Below are 19,144 nucleotides of genomic sequence, written 5' to 3' on the forward strand. Positions count from 1 at the left end.
AACTCCAAAAAGTCTTTCCATCAGATGATAGAATACACAGGCTGAGAAGTGTCAAGTCCCTTCCTCAGACGGGAAGATTTTTCCAGTTCGATAGGGTTTGTGCCTTCTAGGTCACCTGACATCCCTGGTCCGTCTTGTTCCCAACAGCCGCCTCAGGATACAATCTCTTCAATGACAGCTGAAGTCAGTATGAAACCAGCACACCAGCTTCCCGAGCACTTTAGTCCTTATGGGACAGGATCAAGTGATGGAACTTCAATGGTGGGTGGCAGAGGAGAACCTCCTCAAAGGGCTAGACCTTCTCTTCCCTCCTCTGGACTTTATGCTCTGCAGACGTATCAAAAGAAGGATGGGGGGCCCATCTGCTGCAACACAGAGTCTCAGGCTTCTGGTTCGAGGCTGAAAGGTACCAGCAAATAAATCTCCTAGAGATGAGAGCAGCCTTTCTACCTTTCCAGTATTTCCAACAGTTGCTGGCAGGTCATTCTGTGGAGTTGATGAGCGACAACACCCCGGTAGTGTCATATGTAAAAAAAAAAAAAAAGGCGTTACCTTTTCGTAGCCCCTATGTCATCTAGCAGTATAGAGGCTAAGATGGACAGAAGATCACCGTGTCCATATTAGCTCGTTTTATTCTGGACAAGAGGAATGTGCTCGCAGACAACCTGATCAGAGCGACTCGTATACTGTAGTGCGCTCCGAAAGGTCTTTGAATCCTATGGTAGCCAACAAAGCCTTGACTTTGTGGGGTTCCTTGACTATAGACCTTTTCGCAACGTCTCTGAACTTCAGTTTCCTACTATACTGCTCTCCATTCTCGGACCCCCAGGCTCTATGGCAAGATAAATTTCAACAACGGCGGGATAACATCGACGTGTACGCCTTTCCCCTGTTCTGTCTGATGAGAAGGGTACTCAACAAGACCAGAGCATCCAACAACCTACTGATGAAACTCGTAGCCTTGCTGTAGCACCATGCAGAATGGTTTCTGGACCTTCTGCAACTTCAGTAGAACTTCAGAGAGAACTCCCTCCATGATGAGATCTACTCAAACAACCACACGTTAACAACGTCCATAAGGCAGTTCCGTTTTTTCGACTTCATGCCTAAAGACTATATTCAACATCTCTCTCAGAGAGGCTTTTCGCAACAAGTTGCGAGAAGGATGTCTTGATACTTATGGAGATCTTGAGCCTCAGTTTACCAGGCATAGTAGACTTTTCTGTGGTTTGCGTCATGGAATGGGTCTCTCCCCCTTCGATGCCAGTATACCAACAATAGCAGAATTTCTTGTATATCTATGGGAGAAAAAACTCCTCTCTGTCTCGGCGGGGAAAAGCTATCGCTCAGCCTTAAGCTTAGCCTTTAGACTGAAAGTAGTCTACCTTTTCTCTTTGTTGGAGCTTCTTTTTCCTCATACAAAGTTATGAGATTACTTGCCCCCAATTGGAAGTTAGACCTCCTCCGTGGAACATGGTTCATGTCTTGCGGTCCTGAAAAGACCCACCTTACGAACCATTACGCCATGCAACAGACCGTAATCTCACTTTGAAGACGGTGTTCCTACTCGCTTTAGCTTCCGCAAAGGGAAATAGTGAACTTCATGGTCTCTCATATGACATCGCCCATTCAGGGGGATGGGGGGGAAGGTAACACTCGCCTTCGTCCCTAAGTTTATTGCAAAGGCTCAAAATCTGCGGGTACTAGACTCTAGATTCGGGCTCTTCTAGATTGGGAGTCTTTGGTCTGTAACCGATGATCCAGATCAATTGTTACTTTGCCCAGTGAGAAGTTTGAGCTATTATTATTATTATTACTATCCAAGCTACAACCCTAGTTGGAAAAGCAAGATGCTATAAGCCCAGGGGCTCCTACAGTGAAAAATAGCCCAGTGAGGAAAGGAAATAAGGAAATAAATAAATGAAGAGAACAAATTAACAATAAATCATTCTAAAATAAGTAACAACGTCAAAACAGACATGTCATATATAAACTATTAACAACATCAAAAAAAAATATGTCATAAATAAACTATAAAAAGACTCATGTCCGCCTGGTCAATAAAAAAGCATTTGCTCCAACTTTGAACTTTTGAAGTTCTACTGATTCAACCACCCGATTAGGAAGATCATTCCGCAACTTGGTAACAGCTGGAATAAAACTTCTAGAGTACTGCGTAGTATTGAGCCTCGTGATGGAAAAGGCCTGGCTATTAGAATTAACTGCCTGCCTAGTATTACGAACAGGATAGAATTGTCCAGGGAGATCTGAATGTAAAGGATGGTCAGAGTTATGAAAAATCTCATGCAACAAGCATAATGAACTAATTGAACGACGGTGCCAGAGATTAATATCTAGATCAGGAATAAGAAATTTAATAGACCGTAAGTTTCTGTCCAACAAATTAAGATGAGAATCACCAGCTGAAGACCAGACAGGAGAACAATACTCAAAACGAGGTAGAATGAAAGAATTAAGGCCTTTACGAAAACCAAATTGCAAACTAGGGAGTAGATGATTACCTTCAGCAAACCTATTAAGACGTTCAAAAACTTTAGATAATATGGGAGTTATGGAAATTGGGCGGTAATCAGTGGGATTTGAGCTACCACAAACACATTTACAAAGAGGAGTAACATTACCAATTCTCCAACTAGTGCTAAAAGCTCCTCTTCTTGCTAACTTGCGCAAAATTACAGATAACTTTGGAGCTAAGAAATCTGCTGTCTTTATAAAAAACAAAGGAAAAATACCATTTGGGTCTACACCTCCATAAGCATCAAGGTCCACCAACAGAGCTTTAATCTCACGAGATCGAAAAGCTAAACTAGTTAGTTTAGCCTCAGGAAAACAGGAATGAAGAAGTTCAAGTTTTTCATTACTCTGTTTACTGTCAAAAACATCAGCCAAAAGGGTTGCCTTTTCCTTTGGACAGTGAGTGACTGAGCCATCTGGTTTAAGTAAAGGAGGAACTGTTGCATCTACAGTACATCAAAGAGTGCAGATTTAAGGGTAGACCACCATTTATGTTCCTGAGTTGTACCAGAAAGTGTTTCTTTTATTATCTTGAACGCACCGCAGCAGCTCATCCCCAAGTGGGAAGGTCAAGAGGAGGGTCACAAAGAACACAAGTTCAGCTTGAATTTGCAGGGTCATTAACCATTTAGTGAATCTCGACCCTTCTGCTCGTCGACCTAGAGCTGATGATGTCGGGGTAATAAGTATGTTTCTGACATTTAAACGTAATTATTCTGTTACACAGATACAGTACTGCAAGCGGGTGTGTGGAAGTGTCCGACGACCTTTACCGCCCACTACCTGTAAGACGTGACCCACAGGAGCAAGATTTTCTCCAGTGGTCCTGTGGTGACTGCACAACAAGGGGTTTAGAATGCCTCAGGCTCCTTGAATAGCGATTAGTCTGGGATGAATGTGTAAGAATGACAGGCTCTTTCTTTCCTTCATCTTGCCCTTCTCTTGGGGTACAGCACCATGGGTCCTTTGCATGCTGGCCTCACCTATTAGTAGGTAATAACCATTTCCCTTTCGTAACCTAGTACAACATAGATTTAATACAGTAATTGTCTATATCCCTGATACTCCCCGCGAGGTGGGTATTAGGAAGTGTCTATGTTTGATTTAAAAATTCCAATTTATTTCGGAATATTTTGCTTAGACAGCTACATTGCTAGTTTTCACACGCAAACAGGTTGCTCAGGCTGCTATTTGTGCATTGCATGAAGTTTTAGTGAGGTGCCAGGGTTTATCTCAGTTACAGGCCAAGCCCATATGGGAAAACCCTGGGTCAGTGGTTAGACTTCCATCCTCCTAATGGGTGAGTCATCCCTAACAAATAGAGTAAGGTTTGTAGTAGTATCGGAACAAATGGCAAATTTGAAGGTAATTTGTATCTTTCCTAACGATACAAACCTGGAGCTATTTATATAAATTGTCCCGCCATCACCTGTCCCATATTAAAGTTCTGTCTGCAATTAAAATTGGCTTGGATACACTGGTGTGTGAGTGAGAGTGGTAGCTGGTAACCTCCACTACGCGTTACTACCCCCGGCTAACTAGCAGGTTGGGTAGTTGCCACCTCCCTTAAAAGTCTTAATGGCTAGTCTTCCAGCTTGGCCAAAAGATACATACATACATACATATACCAAGGCATTTCCCCCCAATTTTTGGGGATAGCCGACATCAACAAATGAAACAAAACAAAAAGGGGACCTCTACTCTCTACATTCCTCCCAGCCTGGCAAGGGACTCAACCGAGTTCAGCTGGTACTGCTAGGGTGCCACAGCCCACCCTCCCCTGTTATCCACCACAGATGAAGCTTCATAATAATGAATCCCCTACTGCTGCTACCTCCGCGGTCATCTAAGGCATCGGAAGAAGCAGCAGGGCCTACCGGAACTGCGTCACAATCGCTCGCCATTCATTCCTATTTCTAGCACGCTCTCTTGCCTCTCTCACATCTATCCTCCTATCACCCAGAACTTTCTTCACTCCATCCATCCACCCAAACCTTGGCCTTCCTCTTGTACTTCTCCCATCAACTCTTGCATTCATCACCTTCTTTAGCAGACAGCCATTTTCCATTTTCTCAACATGGCCAAACCACCTCAACACATTCATATCCACCCTAGCTGCTAACTCATTTCTTACACCCGTTCTCACCCTCACCACTTCGTTTCTAACCCTATTTACTCGAGATACACCAGCCATACTCCTTAGACACTTCATCTCAAACACATTCAATTTCTGTCTCTCCATTACTTTCATTCCCCACAACTCCGATCCATACATCACAGTTGGTACAATCACTTTCTCATATAGAACTCTCTTTACATTCATGCCCAACCCTCTACTTTTTACTACTCCCTTAACTGCTCCCAACACTTTGCAACCTTCATTCACTCTCTGACGTACATCTGCTTCCACTCCACCATTTGCTGCAACAACAGACCCCAAGTACTTAAACTGATCCACCTCCTCAAGTAACTCTACATTCAACATGACATTCAACCTTGCACCACCTTCCCTTCTCGTACATCTCATAACCTTACTCTTACCCACATTAACTCTCAACTTCCTTCTCTCACACACCCTTCCAAAAGATAATCCCTAATAAATATCTCCAGGTTTGTATCATTAGGAAAAATACAAATTACTTTAAAATTTCTCATATCAATATCAGTAAATGGTAAAGATACCATAATAATAAAGTTACTTATATGCACTGTTAGCTACCCTTGCATTAGTTTGTTCACCTTGGCACTCACAGGTAACTTCCAATTCGTATTGTAAAATATTTATTTTAATTTCTATTTGTAATTTCTATTTTAGTTAACTTTATTCTCTTTTATTATTACTAAAACACAAAGCAAAAGCATTATGATAGAAAAAGCACAAATAAAAGTAATAATAAACAAAAGCAATGTCAGCATCCATACAAATTAGTTAGCTGAGTCATCTTATTGGTGAATGCTGTTTGTAGGAGTTATTTATGGCTCTCCTGGGAGCAAAAGTTATAAGATCGAAACAACCATTTTTTGAAAAAAAAACAAATGCCATGTCAAACTTTTTCATATACCATTTAATATGGGAAAGATTTAAGAACAATTATCTGTAATTGTTGCAAACTTTGGTTGTTGCATTGGACACCTCGTATGAGTTCATTATTTCAAGAAGATCATTCAGTCTATATAGCCATTCTGGCAAGTATTAATTGATGTGATTGTTTTTATGATAAACCAAAATTTACTTTTGCAATAGATATTCCATATACATCATTTTTCACGATACTGCTTACCACCCAACCCCTTACCTCACGTCCTAGCCAATACTGAGTGCGGTAAATCGCTACTTTTGGTGATCATTTCCATGGACCCATGTCTGGCTGGGTAAGAGGGCTCTTTTAATAGTGTGTCCAAGGAAATTGTTTGCAGGAGAGGCTAGAGTAATATGGTAGCTTTATATTATAAAAATAAGTTTTTATTTTTTCTCTTTATTTTCATATCTGTAATTATCACTGGGGACTGTGCTAAAGGTTTTTTTCCAGCATATCTTTGCCCCCAGCAGCACTTTTTTTCAGTCCTTTACTTTTCTTCCATTCCCTATAGTCTCTCCCTTCCTAGTTCTTGCCCTTCTCCAATTCATGTCTTTCAGTAACCAATTCTTCATGCGAGTGTACGAAACTGATTTTTAATCATAACAACAGCAACAAATATATCGATGGCTGTTTAATTTCTTTATTCTTATTTTAAACAGGCTCATCAGTGCGATCGAACATCACCGGGATGGCTTGAATTGTTTCAGCGTGAAGGTCAAATCATTACTGATGTAGCATTGAATAAATTCCATACACTTTTCTTGGCTACCAGCGGTCGAGTGTATGCTTGTGGACTTGGCCATGGAGGCAGGCTGGGATTGGATATTACCTCCCCTGTTGTCACGCCACGCCTTGTGAAGGGATTGCTCCAAAATAATGTTATCAAAGTGTCAACTGGGCCCAATCACTCCATGTTTTTAACTGATACAGGACAGGTATGTTGTAATACTGTAATACAGTAGATAAGAATTAAATTTTCTTTTGCCCCTCTTATTGCTATATGTTCAAACCTTATCATAAGCGGTTTTTGTCATTGTTTAATTTTTTTTTTTCATATTTAGTTTACAGTACCAATCTATATACGGTAGTTGTTTAGTGTGTATTTGTTGATTGGGAATCTTATAATTTCATAATTTTCAATATTTAACTTAGCCGGTGATTATAATAGCTGCAACTCTGTTGCTCGACAGAAAACTCTACGGAAAAAATTCGCCAGCGATCGCTACACAGGTAGGGGGTGTACTTCAACAGCGCCATCTGTCGTCCAGATACCCAGTACTCATTGTAAACAAAGAACTTAATTTTCTCTCTGTCGTGCTACCGGCAAGACCTACTAATTCGCTGTTGCTAACTGGATTTGTTTTCACAACTATTTGGTGAAGTACACTATTCTAGTTTTGAGCTTTCGCTGTGCAGGCTTTCTCTTCAAAAATCCTTGCATTCTTTTTTTGATTACGGATTATTTGTTGATGACTTAGGATAGTTTTTGAATTCCCCTTTGACCAATTCAAAATGGCTGACCCTTCACAAGTCCCAAAATTTAGGAAGTGTAATGCTAGGGACTGTTCAAGGCGTCTTCCGAAGGCCTCTATCGACCCTCACACTGTTTGTTCCAATTGTCGGGATAAAACCTGTCAATTGGAAGATCGATGTGAGGAGTGCGTTGGGCTTTCGGAATTCGATTTTATCGAATTCCAAAAGTATACACGTAGGCTAGAGAGAGATAGAGTTAGGAGAAGTTCCTCTCGTTCTATTGACATTTCCTCTCCTCATGCCCCACAACCTATTCCTTCCCCTGTAGTGGTTGCTCCTAATCCCCCTTCTGGCACTCAGGAACCTTCGATGGCTGATATGATGCGTGCCATCCAAGCTCTGGGTGAGAGAGTTGAGTCCCTGGCTAGTGACCGTAACCAGCTCATGGCGGATGTCAAGGAGCTGAAGTGTAAAAGTGCAGTGGGAAGTGTTAAAGTGAGTGATAGTGTTGTGGATAGTGTTGCGCTTGAGGGTTCGTCTGTTCGTGCCTGTCGTCCTCCTAGTCCGGGACCTCTTGCAAGCTCCCAAGTCCAGGGGAGAAGCAATGTCGTACGACCAATGGGTTCGAGAGGCTTTAATCAGCGAACAGACGTTCCCTCCGTGGTATCGGGCGCATCTTCCCAAGATCGCCCCTGCCGCACAAAGACGAGAGAGCCCATTTATTCCTCGTCTTCGGAAGGTGTTTCTCGCAAGAAACAATGGACCAAGGTCTCACGACCATTAAAGCGCAAGTCGGTCCCTTCCGCGCAAGTCCAACGGCCCAGCTGTAGCCACTGGGTCAGTTCGGACTCGCTGCAGTCTTCCGATGACTGCTCACCTCCTAAGAGAGGCAAAGCGGTACCGCCTCAGACAGTTACACCGTCTGTCGCCGCACCTGCTCCTGCAGACCCTAAGTGGTCTTTGCTGCAAGACATGCAGTCCCAATTAACGTCTCTGATGCAGGACTTGCGTGCGGAGAAGGTTGCTGCTGCACCAGCTAGTACAGCCTCTTGCCTACAACCACCCACACGCTCGGTTGTGCGTCCTGTGGACGCTGAGGCGACCTTCTTGCGCACTCCAGTTGAGAGAGTTCCGCCACCCATGCGTTCCAGTGTGCCCTCCCAGCCGCATGTTGACGTTCAGCGACGCACGGAGCCTTCCGTTGACGTTCGTGAGGTACAACAACCGTCAGAGTTGTTTTGTTTTGACGCGGTGCGTCAACCTCCGCAACCCAGTGTGGTTGCCACTGCTCACCCACATCAGGCTAGACAGTCTGGAGTAGACGCTGTGCGTCCCCGCGCTGCTATGGTTGTTGCCAGCTCACAGACTGGGCAACAGTTCCATGACGTTGCGTCCGGCTCAGTCACGCATGCACCCGTGCGACCGGACTCAGCTAACCAGCCGTTACCTACGCCATTGCCGCTTCCTCCTCAATACTCGGATGAGGGACTTTCTGATGATGATGGTGCTGCACACGTAGATGAACCACATTCAGATCTTGACGAGCCTAAGTCTACGCAACCCTCTTTGGACTTTAGGAAGGTTTTAGCACTGTTCAAAGAGATGTTTCCGGACCAGTTTGTGTCTGTGGCTCCGCGCTCTCCTCCGTCAGAGTTTGTTTTAGGTATGCCGTCATCCACGCCTGCCTTTACTAGACTCGTCCTCGCACGCTCGTCCAAGAGAGCTTTACGAGTGATAGGAGAATGGATGCAGTCCAAAAAAAGACTAGGGAAGACAGCCTTTACGTTTCCCCCTGCTAGACTCTCTTCTAGATCGAGCGTCTGGTATGCCACGGGAGAAGTTCTCGGCTTGGGAGTTCCTGCCTCTGCCCAGGGCGACTTCTCAAGTCTTGTAGACTCTCCCCGCCGGCTAGCCATGAGACGCTCAAAGATATGTTGGTCATCTTCGGACCTGGACCACCTTTTGAAAGGTATATTTAGAGCCTTCGAGGTCTTCAACTTTTTAGACTGGTGTCTGGGAGCTCTAAGCAGAAAGATCTCTCCGACAGAGAAGGAGACTTCCTTGCTCATCATGTCCTGCATGGACAAGGCCGTACGTGACGGATCTAATGAGCTTGCTGCATCTTTCGTGTCCGGAGTCCTCAAGAAGCGTGAGAACCTTTGCTCTTTCCTGTCAGCTGGAGTTACACCTTGCCAAAGATCCGAACTTCTGTTTGCTCCTCTTTCCAAGTGCCTCTTTCCAGAGGACCTGATTAAGGAGATTGCTGCTTCTTTGATACAGAAGGATACTCACGATCTGGTTGCGTCCTCTGCTCGCAAAGCCACCCCTTTGCCTACCTTGTCAGCTAGACCAAGGATGGACACTCCAGCGTCCCGATTTATTCCGCCCTTTCGTGGCAGAGCCTCCAGCAGAGGAGGTGCTCGTGCCGAAGGGAGACGTGGAAAGAAGAAAGGAACCAAGTCCTTTAAGGGCAGAGTCTGACTGCCAGCTTCTTCAGACAGCAGTGGGAGCCAGACTCAAGAACTTCTGGCAGACCTGGGAGAAGAGAGGCGCAGATGCGCAATCTGTGAAGTTGCTCAGAGAGGGGTACAAGATCCCGTTTGTACGAAAACCCCCTCTAGCAACGTCTCCCATCGATCTCTCTCCCAGGTACAGAGAGGAAGACAAGAGACGAGCATTGAAACAGGAAGTGTCTCTCTTACTAGAAAAGGGAGCGGTAGTCAAAGTCCTGGACCATCAAACCCCGGGCTTCTACAACCGTCTCTTTTTAGTGGCAAAGAAGACAGGAGGGTGGAGGCCGGTGCTAGACGTCAGTGCGCTGAATGTCTTTGTCACAAAGCAGACGTTCTCCATGGAGACCACAAAGTCCGTTCTAGCAGCGGTCAGAAGGGAAGACTGGATGGTCTCTTTAGACCTAGGGGACGCATACTTCCACGTCCCCATCCACCCAGACTCCCAACCTTTTCTGAGATTTGTTTACGAAAAGGTTGTCTACCAGTTCCAAGCCCTGTGCTTTGGCCTAAGCACAGCTCCTCTTGTGTTTACGAGGCTGATGAGGAATGTAGCCAAATTCCTTCATTTAGCGGACATCCGAGCCTCCCTCTATTTGGACGACTGGCTTCTAAGAGCTTCTTCCAGTCGTCGCTGTCTGAAGGATCTAAAGTGGACTCTAGATCTGACCAAGGAATTGGGTCTCCTTGTCAATTTGGAAAAGTCTCAAGTGGTCCCATCCCAAACTATTGTGTATTTAGGGATGGAGATTCACAGTCTAGCTTTTCGGGCTTTTCCGTCGGCCCCCAGAACAAGCCAAGCCCAGTTATGCATCCAGAACATGCTGAAGAAGGAACGATGTTCAGTCAGGCAGTGGATGAGTCTGATAGGGACCCTATCATCCCTGGAACAGTTCGTGTCATTAGGAAGACTACACCTAAGTCCTCTTCAATATCACTTAGCTTTTTACTGGAGAAAGGACAAGACGCTAGAAGCGGTCTCGATCCCCATTTCCGAGAAGATGAAGTCTTGCCTGACATGGTGGAAGGACAGTATCAGCCTCAGAGAGGGTTTGCCCCTGGCTGTTCAGACTCCCAACCACGTTCTCTTCTCGGACGCATCGGACATAGGCTGGGGCGCGACATTAGACGGTCGGGAATGCTCGGGAATTTGGGACTCGAGTCAAAGGACAATGCATATCAACTGCAAGGAGCTACTGGCAGTTCATCTGGCCTTGAAAAGCTTCAAGTCTCTCCTTCAAGGCAAAGTGTTGGAGGTGAACTCGGACAACACCACGGCTTTGGCGTACATCTCCAAGCAAGGAGGGACCCACTCTATGACTTTGTACGAGATCGCAAGGGACCTCCTCACCTGGTCAAAAGGTCAAAACATTTCGCTAGTAACGAGGTTCATCCAAGGCAACTTGAATGTCATGGCAGATTGTCTCAGTCGGAAGGGACAAATCATTCCAACAGAATGGACCCTCCACAAGGATGTGTGCAAGAGACTTTGGGCCACATGGGGCCAGCCAACCATAGATCTCTTCGCAACCTCGATGACCAAGAGGCTCCCAATATATTGCTCACCAATCCCGGACCCAGCAGCAGTTCATATAGATGCCTTTCTCCTAGATTGGTCACATCTAGACCTATATGCATTCCCTCCGTTCAAGATTGTCAACAAGGTACTGCAGAAGTTCGCCTCTCACGAAGGGACAAGGTTGACGTTAGTTGCTCCCCTCTGGCCCGTGAGAGAATGGTTCACCGAGGTACTTCGATGGCTAGTGGACGTTCCCAGAACTCTTCCTCTAAGGGTGGACCTTCTACGTCAGCCACACGTAAAGAAGGTACACCAAGGCCTCCACGCTCTTCGTCTGACTGCCTTCAGACTATCGAAAGACTCTCGAGAGCTAGAGGCTTTTCGAAGGAGGCAGCCAGGGCGATTGCTAGAGCAAGGAGGACATCCACCCTTAGAGTCTACCAATCGAAGTGGGAAGTCTTCCGAAACTGGTGCAAGTCAGTATCTGTATCCTCGACCAGTACCTCTGTAACTCAAATAGCTGACTTCCTTTTATACCTGAGGAAAGAACGATCTCTTTCAGCTCCCACTATCAAGGGTTACAGAAGCATGTTGGCATCAGTCTTCCGTCACAGATGCTTAGATCTTTCCAACAATAAAGATCTACAGGACCTCCTTAAGTCTTTTGAGACCACGAAGGAGCGTCGTTTGGCTACACCTGGTTGGAATTTAGACGTGGTACTAAGATTCCTCATGTCAGAAAGGTTCGAGCCGCTACAATCAGCCTCTCTTAAAGATCTCACCTTAAAGACTCATTTCCTGGTTTGCTTAGCCACAGCTAAAAGAGTCAGTGAGATTCACGCCTTCAGCAGGAACATCGGATTTTCATCTGAAACGGCTACATGTTCTCTACAACTTGGTTTTCTAGCCAAAAACGAGCTACCTTCTCGTCCTTGGCCGAAATCGTTCGATATTCCAAGCCTATCGAATATGGTTGGAAATGAACTAGAAAGAGTCTTATGCCCTGTGAGAGCTCTTAAGTTCTATTTAAGACGAACTAAACCTTTACGAGGCCAGTCAGAAGTTTTATGGTGTTCAGTTAAGAAACCATCTTTGCCTATGTCAAAGAATGCTTTATCCTATTTTATCAGACTGTTAATACGAAAAGCTCATTCACATCTGAGTGAGGAAGACCAAGCTTTGCTGAAGGTAAGGACACATGAAGTTAGAGCTGTCGCAACTTCCGTGGCCTTTAAACAAAATAGATCTCTGCGAAGTATAATGGACGCAACCTATTGGAGAAGCAAGTCAGTGTTCGCGTCTTTTTATCTTAAGGATGTCCAGTCTCTTTACGAGGACTGCTACACTCTGGGACCATTCGTAGCAGCGAGTGCAGTAGTGGGTGAGGGCTCAACCACTACAATTCCCTAATTCCATAACCTTTTTAATCTTTCTCTTGAAATGTTTTTATTGTTGTTTTTGGTTGTCCGGAAGGCTAAGAAGCCTTTCGCATCCTGGTTGATTTGGCGGGTGGTCAAATTCTTTTCTTGAGAAGCGCCTAGATTAGAGGTTTTGATGAGGTCCTGTTGTATGGGTTGCAACCCTTCATACTTCAGATCCTAGTGGTCGCTCAGCATCCTAAGAGGATCGCGAGGCTCCGTAAGGAAGACGTACTTAAAAAGGCAGAGTAATTGTTCAAGTCGACTTCCTTACCAGGTACCTATTTATTTTGTTTTTGTTATTTTGATAACTTCTAAAATGAAATAAAAATTCTTAGCTCATAATGATGTAAACATATTTTGCTGGTCTCTACCCACCCCCCTGGGTGTGAATCAGCTATTATAATCACCGGCTAAGTTAAATATTGAAAAATGTTATTTTGATAATAAAATAAATTTTTGAATATACTTACCCGGTGATTATAAATTAAAGGACCCTTCCTTCCTCCCCAATAGAGACGCAGTGGACCGAGGAGAAAATTGAGTTCTTTGTTTACAATGAGTACTGGGTATCTGGACGACAGATGGCGCTGTTGGAGTACACCCCCTACCTGTGTAGCGATCGCTGGCGAATTTTTTCCGTAGAGTTTTCTGTCGAGCAACAGAGTTGCAGCTATTATAATCACCGGGTAAGTATATTCAAAAATTTATCTTATTATCAAAATAACATTTTTATGGCTTCCCTGATTATTTCATGCAGTGATTATTTCTATCAAATTGTTTGTTCATATGAAAAGAAAAGCAATACTATTTTTATTGCTTATGTACTCTAAAAGAAAGTAGGATAAAAATTTATGAAAGAGGAAAATATTTTTGGCTTGATACTTGAGAGAAATAATTATGTACTCTTTCAATGGGGTAACTTTTTCTCACCCTAGGCAGTCTGGTTAAACTACAATACAGTGATACCTCGGTACTCGACCATAATCCGTTCGAGATCCGTGTTCGACCTCCGATTTGTTCGAGTACCGAATTTTTTTTCCCCATAAGAAATAATGGTATATATTCTATTCCGTTCCCAAGCACTCGAACAGGCCCAAAATATTAATAAAACGTGTACCTAAACAACAATAATTATCTAAATGTGTATGAAATTGGTCAGAAAATCCTATAAAACAATTTTAAACCATTTACTGTACTAAAATAAAACAATTTTAAACCATTTTCTGTACTGTAGTGAACATACCTTTGAGCAGCGGTTCGATGGCATACAGGGATGGATGTGGAGAGGATGGAAGGGGGAGGTTACTGCTTGGAAGGAGAGTCCCCTTCCATGATGTGGCGGGGTAGTTCTCCTTCAGGAGTTGTTTCTCTCTCCAATGAAAGGGTGGGCAGATCTATTTCAGGGGTTTCTTCTCTTCTTTGTCTCTTCTTTGGAGGAGAAACAGGCTTTGATGTAGCAGCTTTCTTTTCTTTTGTGAAAAACTGGTCTATTGTTAATTGTTTCTTCCTCCTCTGCAGTATTCTTCGAAAATGATACATGACACTATCATTAAACATATGCACTGCCCGGTTTGCTACTGCAATTTCTGGGTGGTATTTTTCAGCAAAAGCCTGCACATCTGCCCACTTGGAACAAATTTCATTGATGAGAGAACTTGGAACATCCTCCCTTACCTCATCCTCTTCTGAAGATTCCTGCTCCACAATCAGATCCTGCTGCTGTTGTTGTTGCAGGTGCAACAATTCCTCCACAGTCAACTCGGTAGAATGGCTTTCTACAAGCTCATCAATATCATCCTTGTCGACCTCAAGCCCCAAACTCCTGCCCATGACAACAATTTCCTCAACGACATCAGTGTCATCAGAAATTACAGGGGTAGCAGTGCTTGGACCCGCCTCTGGTTGGAAACCTTCAAACTCCCTCTCTGTGACACATGATGGCCACAGCTTACGCCAGGCAGAGTTCAATGTCCTATAGGTCACACCTCGCCAAGCTTGGTCAATCATGTTAACAGAGTTGAGGATGCTGAAGTGTTCCTTCCAGAATTCCTTTAGGGTCAACTTCGTGTCACTGGTCACTTCAAAACACTTTCTGAAAAGGGCCTTGGTATAGAGTTTTTTGAAGTTTGAAATGACCTGTTGGTCCATGGGCTGGAGTATGGGAGTAGTATTGGGGGGCAAGAATTTGATTTTGATAAAGCTGTATTCTTCTTTCAAGTCATCCTCGAGACCTGGAGGATGTGCAGGAGCATTGTCCATAACCAGAAGACATTTCATTGGCAAGCTCTTTTCAATGAGGTAAGCCTTAACCTGGGGGGCAAACACTTCGTTTATCCACTCAGTAAAGAATTGTCTTGTGACCCAAGATTTAGTGTTCGAGCGCCACATAACTGGTAGTGCACTTTTACAAATATTATTTCGTTTGAACACCCGGGGGTTGTCCGAGTGGTACACTAACAAGGGTTTGATCTTGCAATCGCCACTTGCATTTGCACACAGCAACAATGTTAGCCTATCTTTCATTGGCTTGTGACCTGGCATCTTCGTCTCGTCCTTGGTAATGTACGTATTGGCTGGCATTTTCTTCCAAAATAACCCAGTCTCATCACAATTAAAGACTTGTTGTGCGATCAAATTTTGTTCATTTATGTACCGATCGAATTCCCCCACGTATTTATCGGCTGCAATTTGATCCGAACTAGCTGCCTCCCCATGCCTAGTAACACGATGAATACCTGTTCTATTACGAAACTTTTCAAACCAACCCCTGCTCGCTTTAAATGTAAATGAATCACTTTCACTGGTACTCGGACTTTTCTTCACTAATTCTTCATAGATATGCAACGCTTTTTCACAAATGAACGCTTCACTAACACTTTCCCCGGCCAACTGTTTTTCTTTAATAAATATTAAAAGCAACTTTTCCATCTCCTCAATCACTTGTGGCCTTTGCTTAGTTACCGCCGTAACTCCCGTTGCAACATTCGCCTTCTTAATCATTTCTTTATGCTTTAAAAACGTAGAAATGGTCGACTTCGCCATTCCGTATTCTACCGCTAAATCGGACACTCGTACACCATTCTCATATTTCGCTATAATTTCCTTCTTCAACTCGATCGTTGTTCGCACTGTTTTCCTCTTCTCCTTCCCCTTAACACTCATTACTTTCTTGGGACTCATTATGAAAGCTAAAAAAGCAATTAAAAGCACTGAAAATCACTAAATCACAACGAATGCTGATCGCGCGTTGTCTGAGTGACGCTCTCGAGAGAACTGATGCTTCCCGAACAAGCGAGAGTGGCCGAGATGGCGCGATCATCACAAAGCCCATGCGGTCGTCACGTGTTCGGCTGGTCGAGTACCGAATTTTTGGTCGAGCACCGCAGCAAAAATTTCTCGAAAATTTTGGTCGAACTCCGAATTGTTCGAGTATAGAGTCGTTCGACTACCGAGGTATCACTGTATTCAGGGTTGGTTTTGGTCTTCAAGCAGTAACATGCTTCATCATCAGTTCCAGTCCATTAAATTCCATAGAATTAACGTGCTTCATCATTAGATAGATTCCATTAAATTCCATAGATATTTACCATTTTGGGTCATCCCAAGCGTTTCATTCACACAGCCTTCATTCATGGTCGTTGAATGTTCCAGACGCTGCTACCTATTATTAAATAGTAAAAAAAAATATTAAGTCAAAGTCATGCCTCACCACCAGGAGCCTCAAGAGACCCATCAATCAATTTCAGTGATTCTCATGTATCTGACAAGCTAGTATGTGCATTTTTCAAGCAAGATTATGCTCATTGTTATGGTGCAATTGCTGAACACTAACTTACACATGGAAATTTGAATTTTACATATACAAGGAAAGATTTTTAGTACAGTAGTCCTAGACCACCTACTTTAGATTAATGTCCTGTGTTTTTTTTACCTTTAGCAGGTGAACGTTGTATCTATTAAGTATTGTATAATCTTGGTTTGTGTACTCTAATTTAGTTTTTTATTTTGTTTTAGTATACTTTTGCCTTTCTGTATTACCTTTTGGGGTTAATGTGCTGTGTAGTCTTGAAAGACTTTCAAGTGAAAGGCTAAAACAGTGAATCCAATATGACATAAATACCAAGGAAATATTGTCTTCCCTACTCCAGGGCCAATGTATCAATATCCAAAGCATGGAGTCAGTGTGTGTAAGAGAGACCTTCGAGTTCAGACACTCTTGAACTTGATACTGCACTTCCCACGGTGAAATTCGTCTGCTATGGATAACGTCATTACTTTACTATGTCATCACCTCATAGAAGCCTAGTAACTTTCTATTTTTCCATAACTCTAGTTAATCGTTTGAATGAACTGGTTTTTAAATTACTGGTGTAATTAATTTTTTTCTTACTTTAGTTTTTATATTTAGCAGGAGTGGACATACATAACCAGTGAAGGTTATGAAACAAATGGCCTAGTCATATTGTTGAACTATAATTATGATTAGGATAGCATAGCCTGATGTGGGCTTTTTCATGCCGATTTACAAATGGTTAATAGTTGATAGTTGTAACTGCCTTTGTTCTCTGGTTTATAATATTAGAAGATTCCCTGGCCTAATTTTAATGTTTTCATGAAATTAGTTTGGCAGTTTCTAACCTTGATGAGGTTAGGCTTGGTGGGGGGGAATCATCAGTTATGTGGGCTTTATAGATCATTGTTCTGTATAACACTTTTATAGCCACTTCATGTTTAGCAATAAGAAAATTATTCTGAACAAGTGAATAACCAGTTAGTGAGCATTGGCCTATCATTTTTCAGATACAGGAATGCATTTTCCTCTTCTCCCCCAATGGTCAAGAATGAAGGGAAAGAGCTAGCAGGGTGTTTCCCCTAATAGGAAAGTTTGTCCCATCCTTCCATATTCATCTGATATGGGTATTGGTGGGAGGGTCTCATCTGTTCTGCAATTCCAGATCCAGCAGTTAGAGTTTTGGGAAATTGGGTTTTGGTGGAATAGGCCCCTTTCCAGGCAGTAGGTCTTGGATCAGAGAATGACCTAGACTCTGAAGAGGAGGAAGATTTACTGCAGGGTTCTTCAGAGGAGGATTTGGCCTTTTCAGAAAGGTATCCCTCGGTAGACACCCCAGTGACTACGCTGCTTTTTATGTCGGACCCAACTCAGGTTTCTTCTAGGCCGGTTACTGAACCGCCTGCATTTGGTACGCCTTCGTCTTCCTTGGATGCCAAGGTAGTCGAGGCTTTGTTCTGCTCCTATAGTTGGCCTAGTCAAGGTGCTACCCTTCCAGGTAATCTTGGTTCATCGTCTGCTTCCTTCCCACTCCAGCCTGTGGATTTGGCTGTGGTTGGGTTATCAGGTTCCTAGGAAGGCTCCAGTGGGGCCTCTTCCTTCCGTTCTTGTGGATTCGGCTGTAACTGGATGAAATATCTCCCTGGACTTTGCAAACACTGTGGGCTTACAGTTTAGGAACAAAGTACAGTAAGTAAATTTTTTCACTATAAGAATGCTTTCATCTTATTGAAGAAGTTTACTGTATAGGTAAAGTATACGGTAATTTGGATGAGGCCTCTATACTTTTGTTTAAGGTAAAGCCATTAAGAGTATTCGCTCCCTCTCTTAGTTTCTTGAAGATTCGTCCCCCTTGTAAAAGTTTTAAGTGATTCTCAGTGGAGATGAAGATAGGATTTTAGTGGCTTTTATTTGATAGCAATTAAATTTTCTTATGACTTGCACCATACTTAAGGTCCTTTAGATGCTTCAGGACGTTAACTTGAACCAAAGGGAGATATCTAGCCCTTCTCCTTCTCCTTTTTCTCGGTTATTATTTTCGGTTGAGTCCCTTGTTAGGCTGGGAGGAACGTAGAGAGTAGAGGTCCCCTTTTTTGTTTTTGTTTCATTGTTGATGTTGGCTACCCCCCAAAATTGGGGGAAGTGCCTTGATATATGTATGTATGTATTATTTCTGGTATCGAGTTGATTCCAAATGTAGAGGTTATTACAGTTTTTAGTTTTTTGATAGCCTAAAGTCTTAGGCATGGAGGCTACTACTCTCATTAATGCAATTAGTAAGCCTCATCTATGGTACTTTTCAAATTACTTGCTCATACAAGAGAAACACCATACCTGCTAGCAGCAGAATATTGGATTACAGTTAGGAAGCATTCATGGGATTCACTTTATTACATATTCATTTTGTTCTTATGTATATACAACCCTTCCTTCTTTAAAATATGGAATGTCTTCATCACAAGTTGGAATAACTATTAAATTTGTTAACAAGTTAGTTAGTGACAGGTGGTGTATATGGTCGAGTAGCGCAGCCCAGCCCACCGTCCAGACAGAGGCTCTTCACCCTTGTTTTCGGCTGCAACAAGTATGGACCTTCTGTTATACGTTAGGAGTGGGGATTTTTTTTGGCTTCAGTGGAGTGTAGAGTTCTCCCAGTATCAGTTCCATACGAGCAGGCACTGTAAGCTTTTCTTTTGCTGTGAAAACCTCCTACAATGAATTTGACTTAAGGAAAGCATGGCTGTACATAGCTCTTTCATGTAGTCTGTCGATGTCTTTTTTGAGGGAGCTTTTAGCCATGGCTACTTTGCCTCCAG

General features: G+C 43.3%; 1 protein-coding gene across 1 annotated transcript in view; it reads left to right on the top strand.

Annotated features, from left to right (window-relative positions):
- The window catches only part of LOC137642628 (inhibitor of Bruton tyrosine kinase), a 176,977-nt gene that overhangs the window by 29,187 nt on the left and 128,646 nt on the right, over window positions 1-19,144 (top strand). The window contains exon 6 of the mRNA XM_068375345.1: window positions 6,275-6,550. Coding sequence (XP_068231446.1) covers window positions 6,275-6,550 — 276 coding nt within the window. The remainder of the gene's footprint in view (window positions 1-6,274; window positions 6,551-19,144) is intronic.

This window comes from Palaemon carinicauda, chromosome 6, assembly GCF_036898095.1.
Source record: "Palaemon carinicauda isolate YSFRI2023 chromosome 6, ASM3689809v2, whole genome shotgun sequence".
Lineage (NCBI taxonomy): Eukaryota > Metazoa > Arthropoda > Malacostraca > Decapoda > Palaemonidae > Palaemon > Palaemon carinicauda.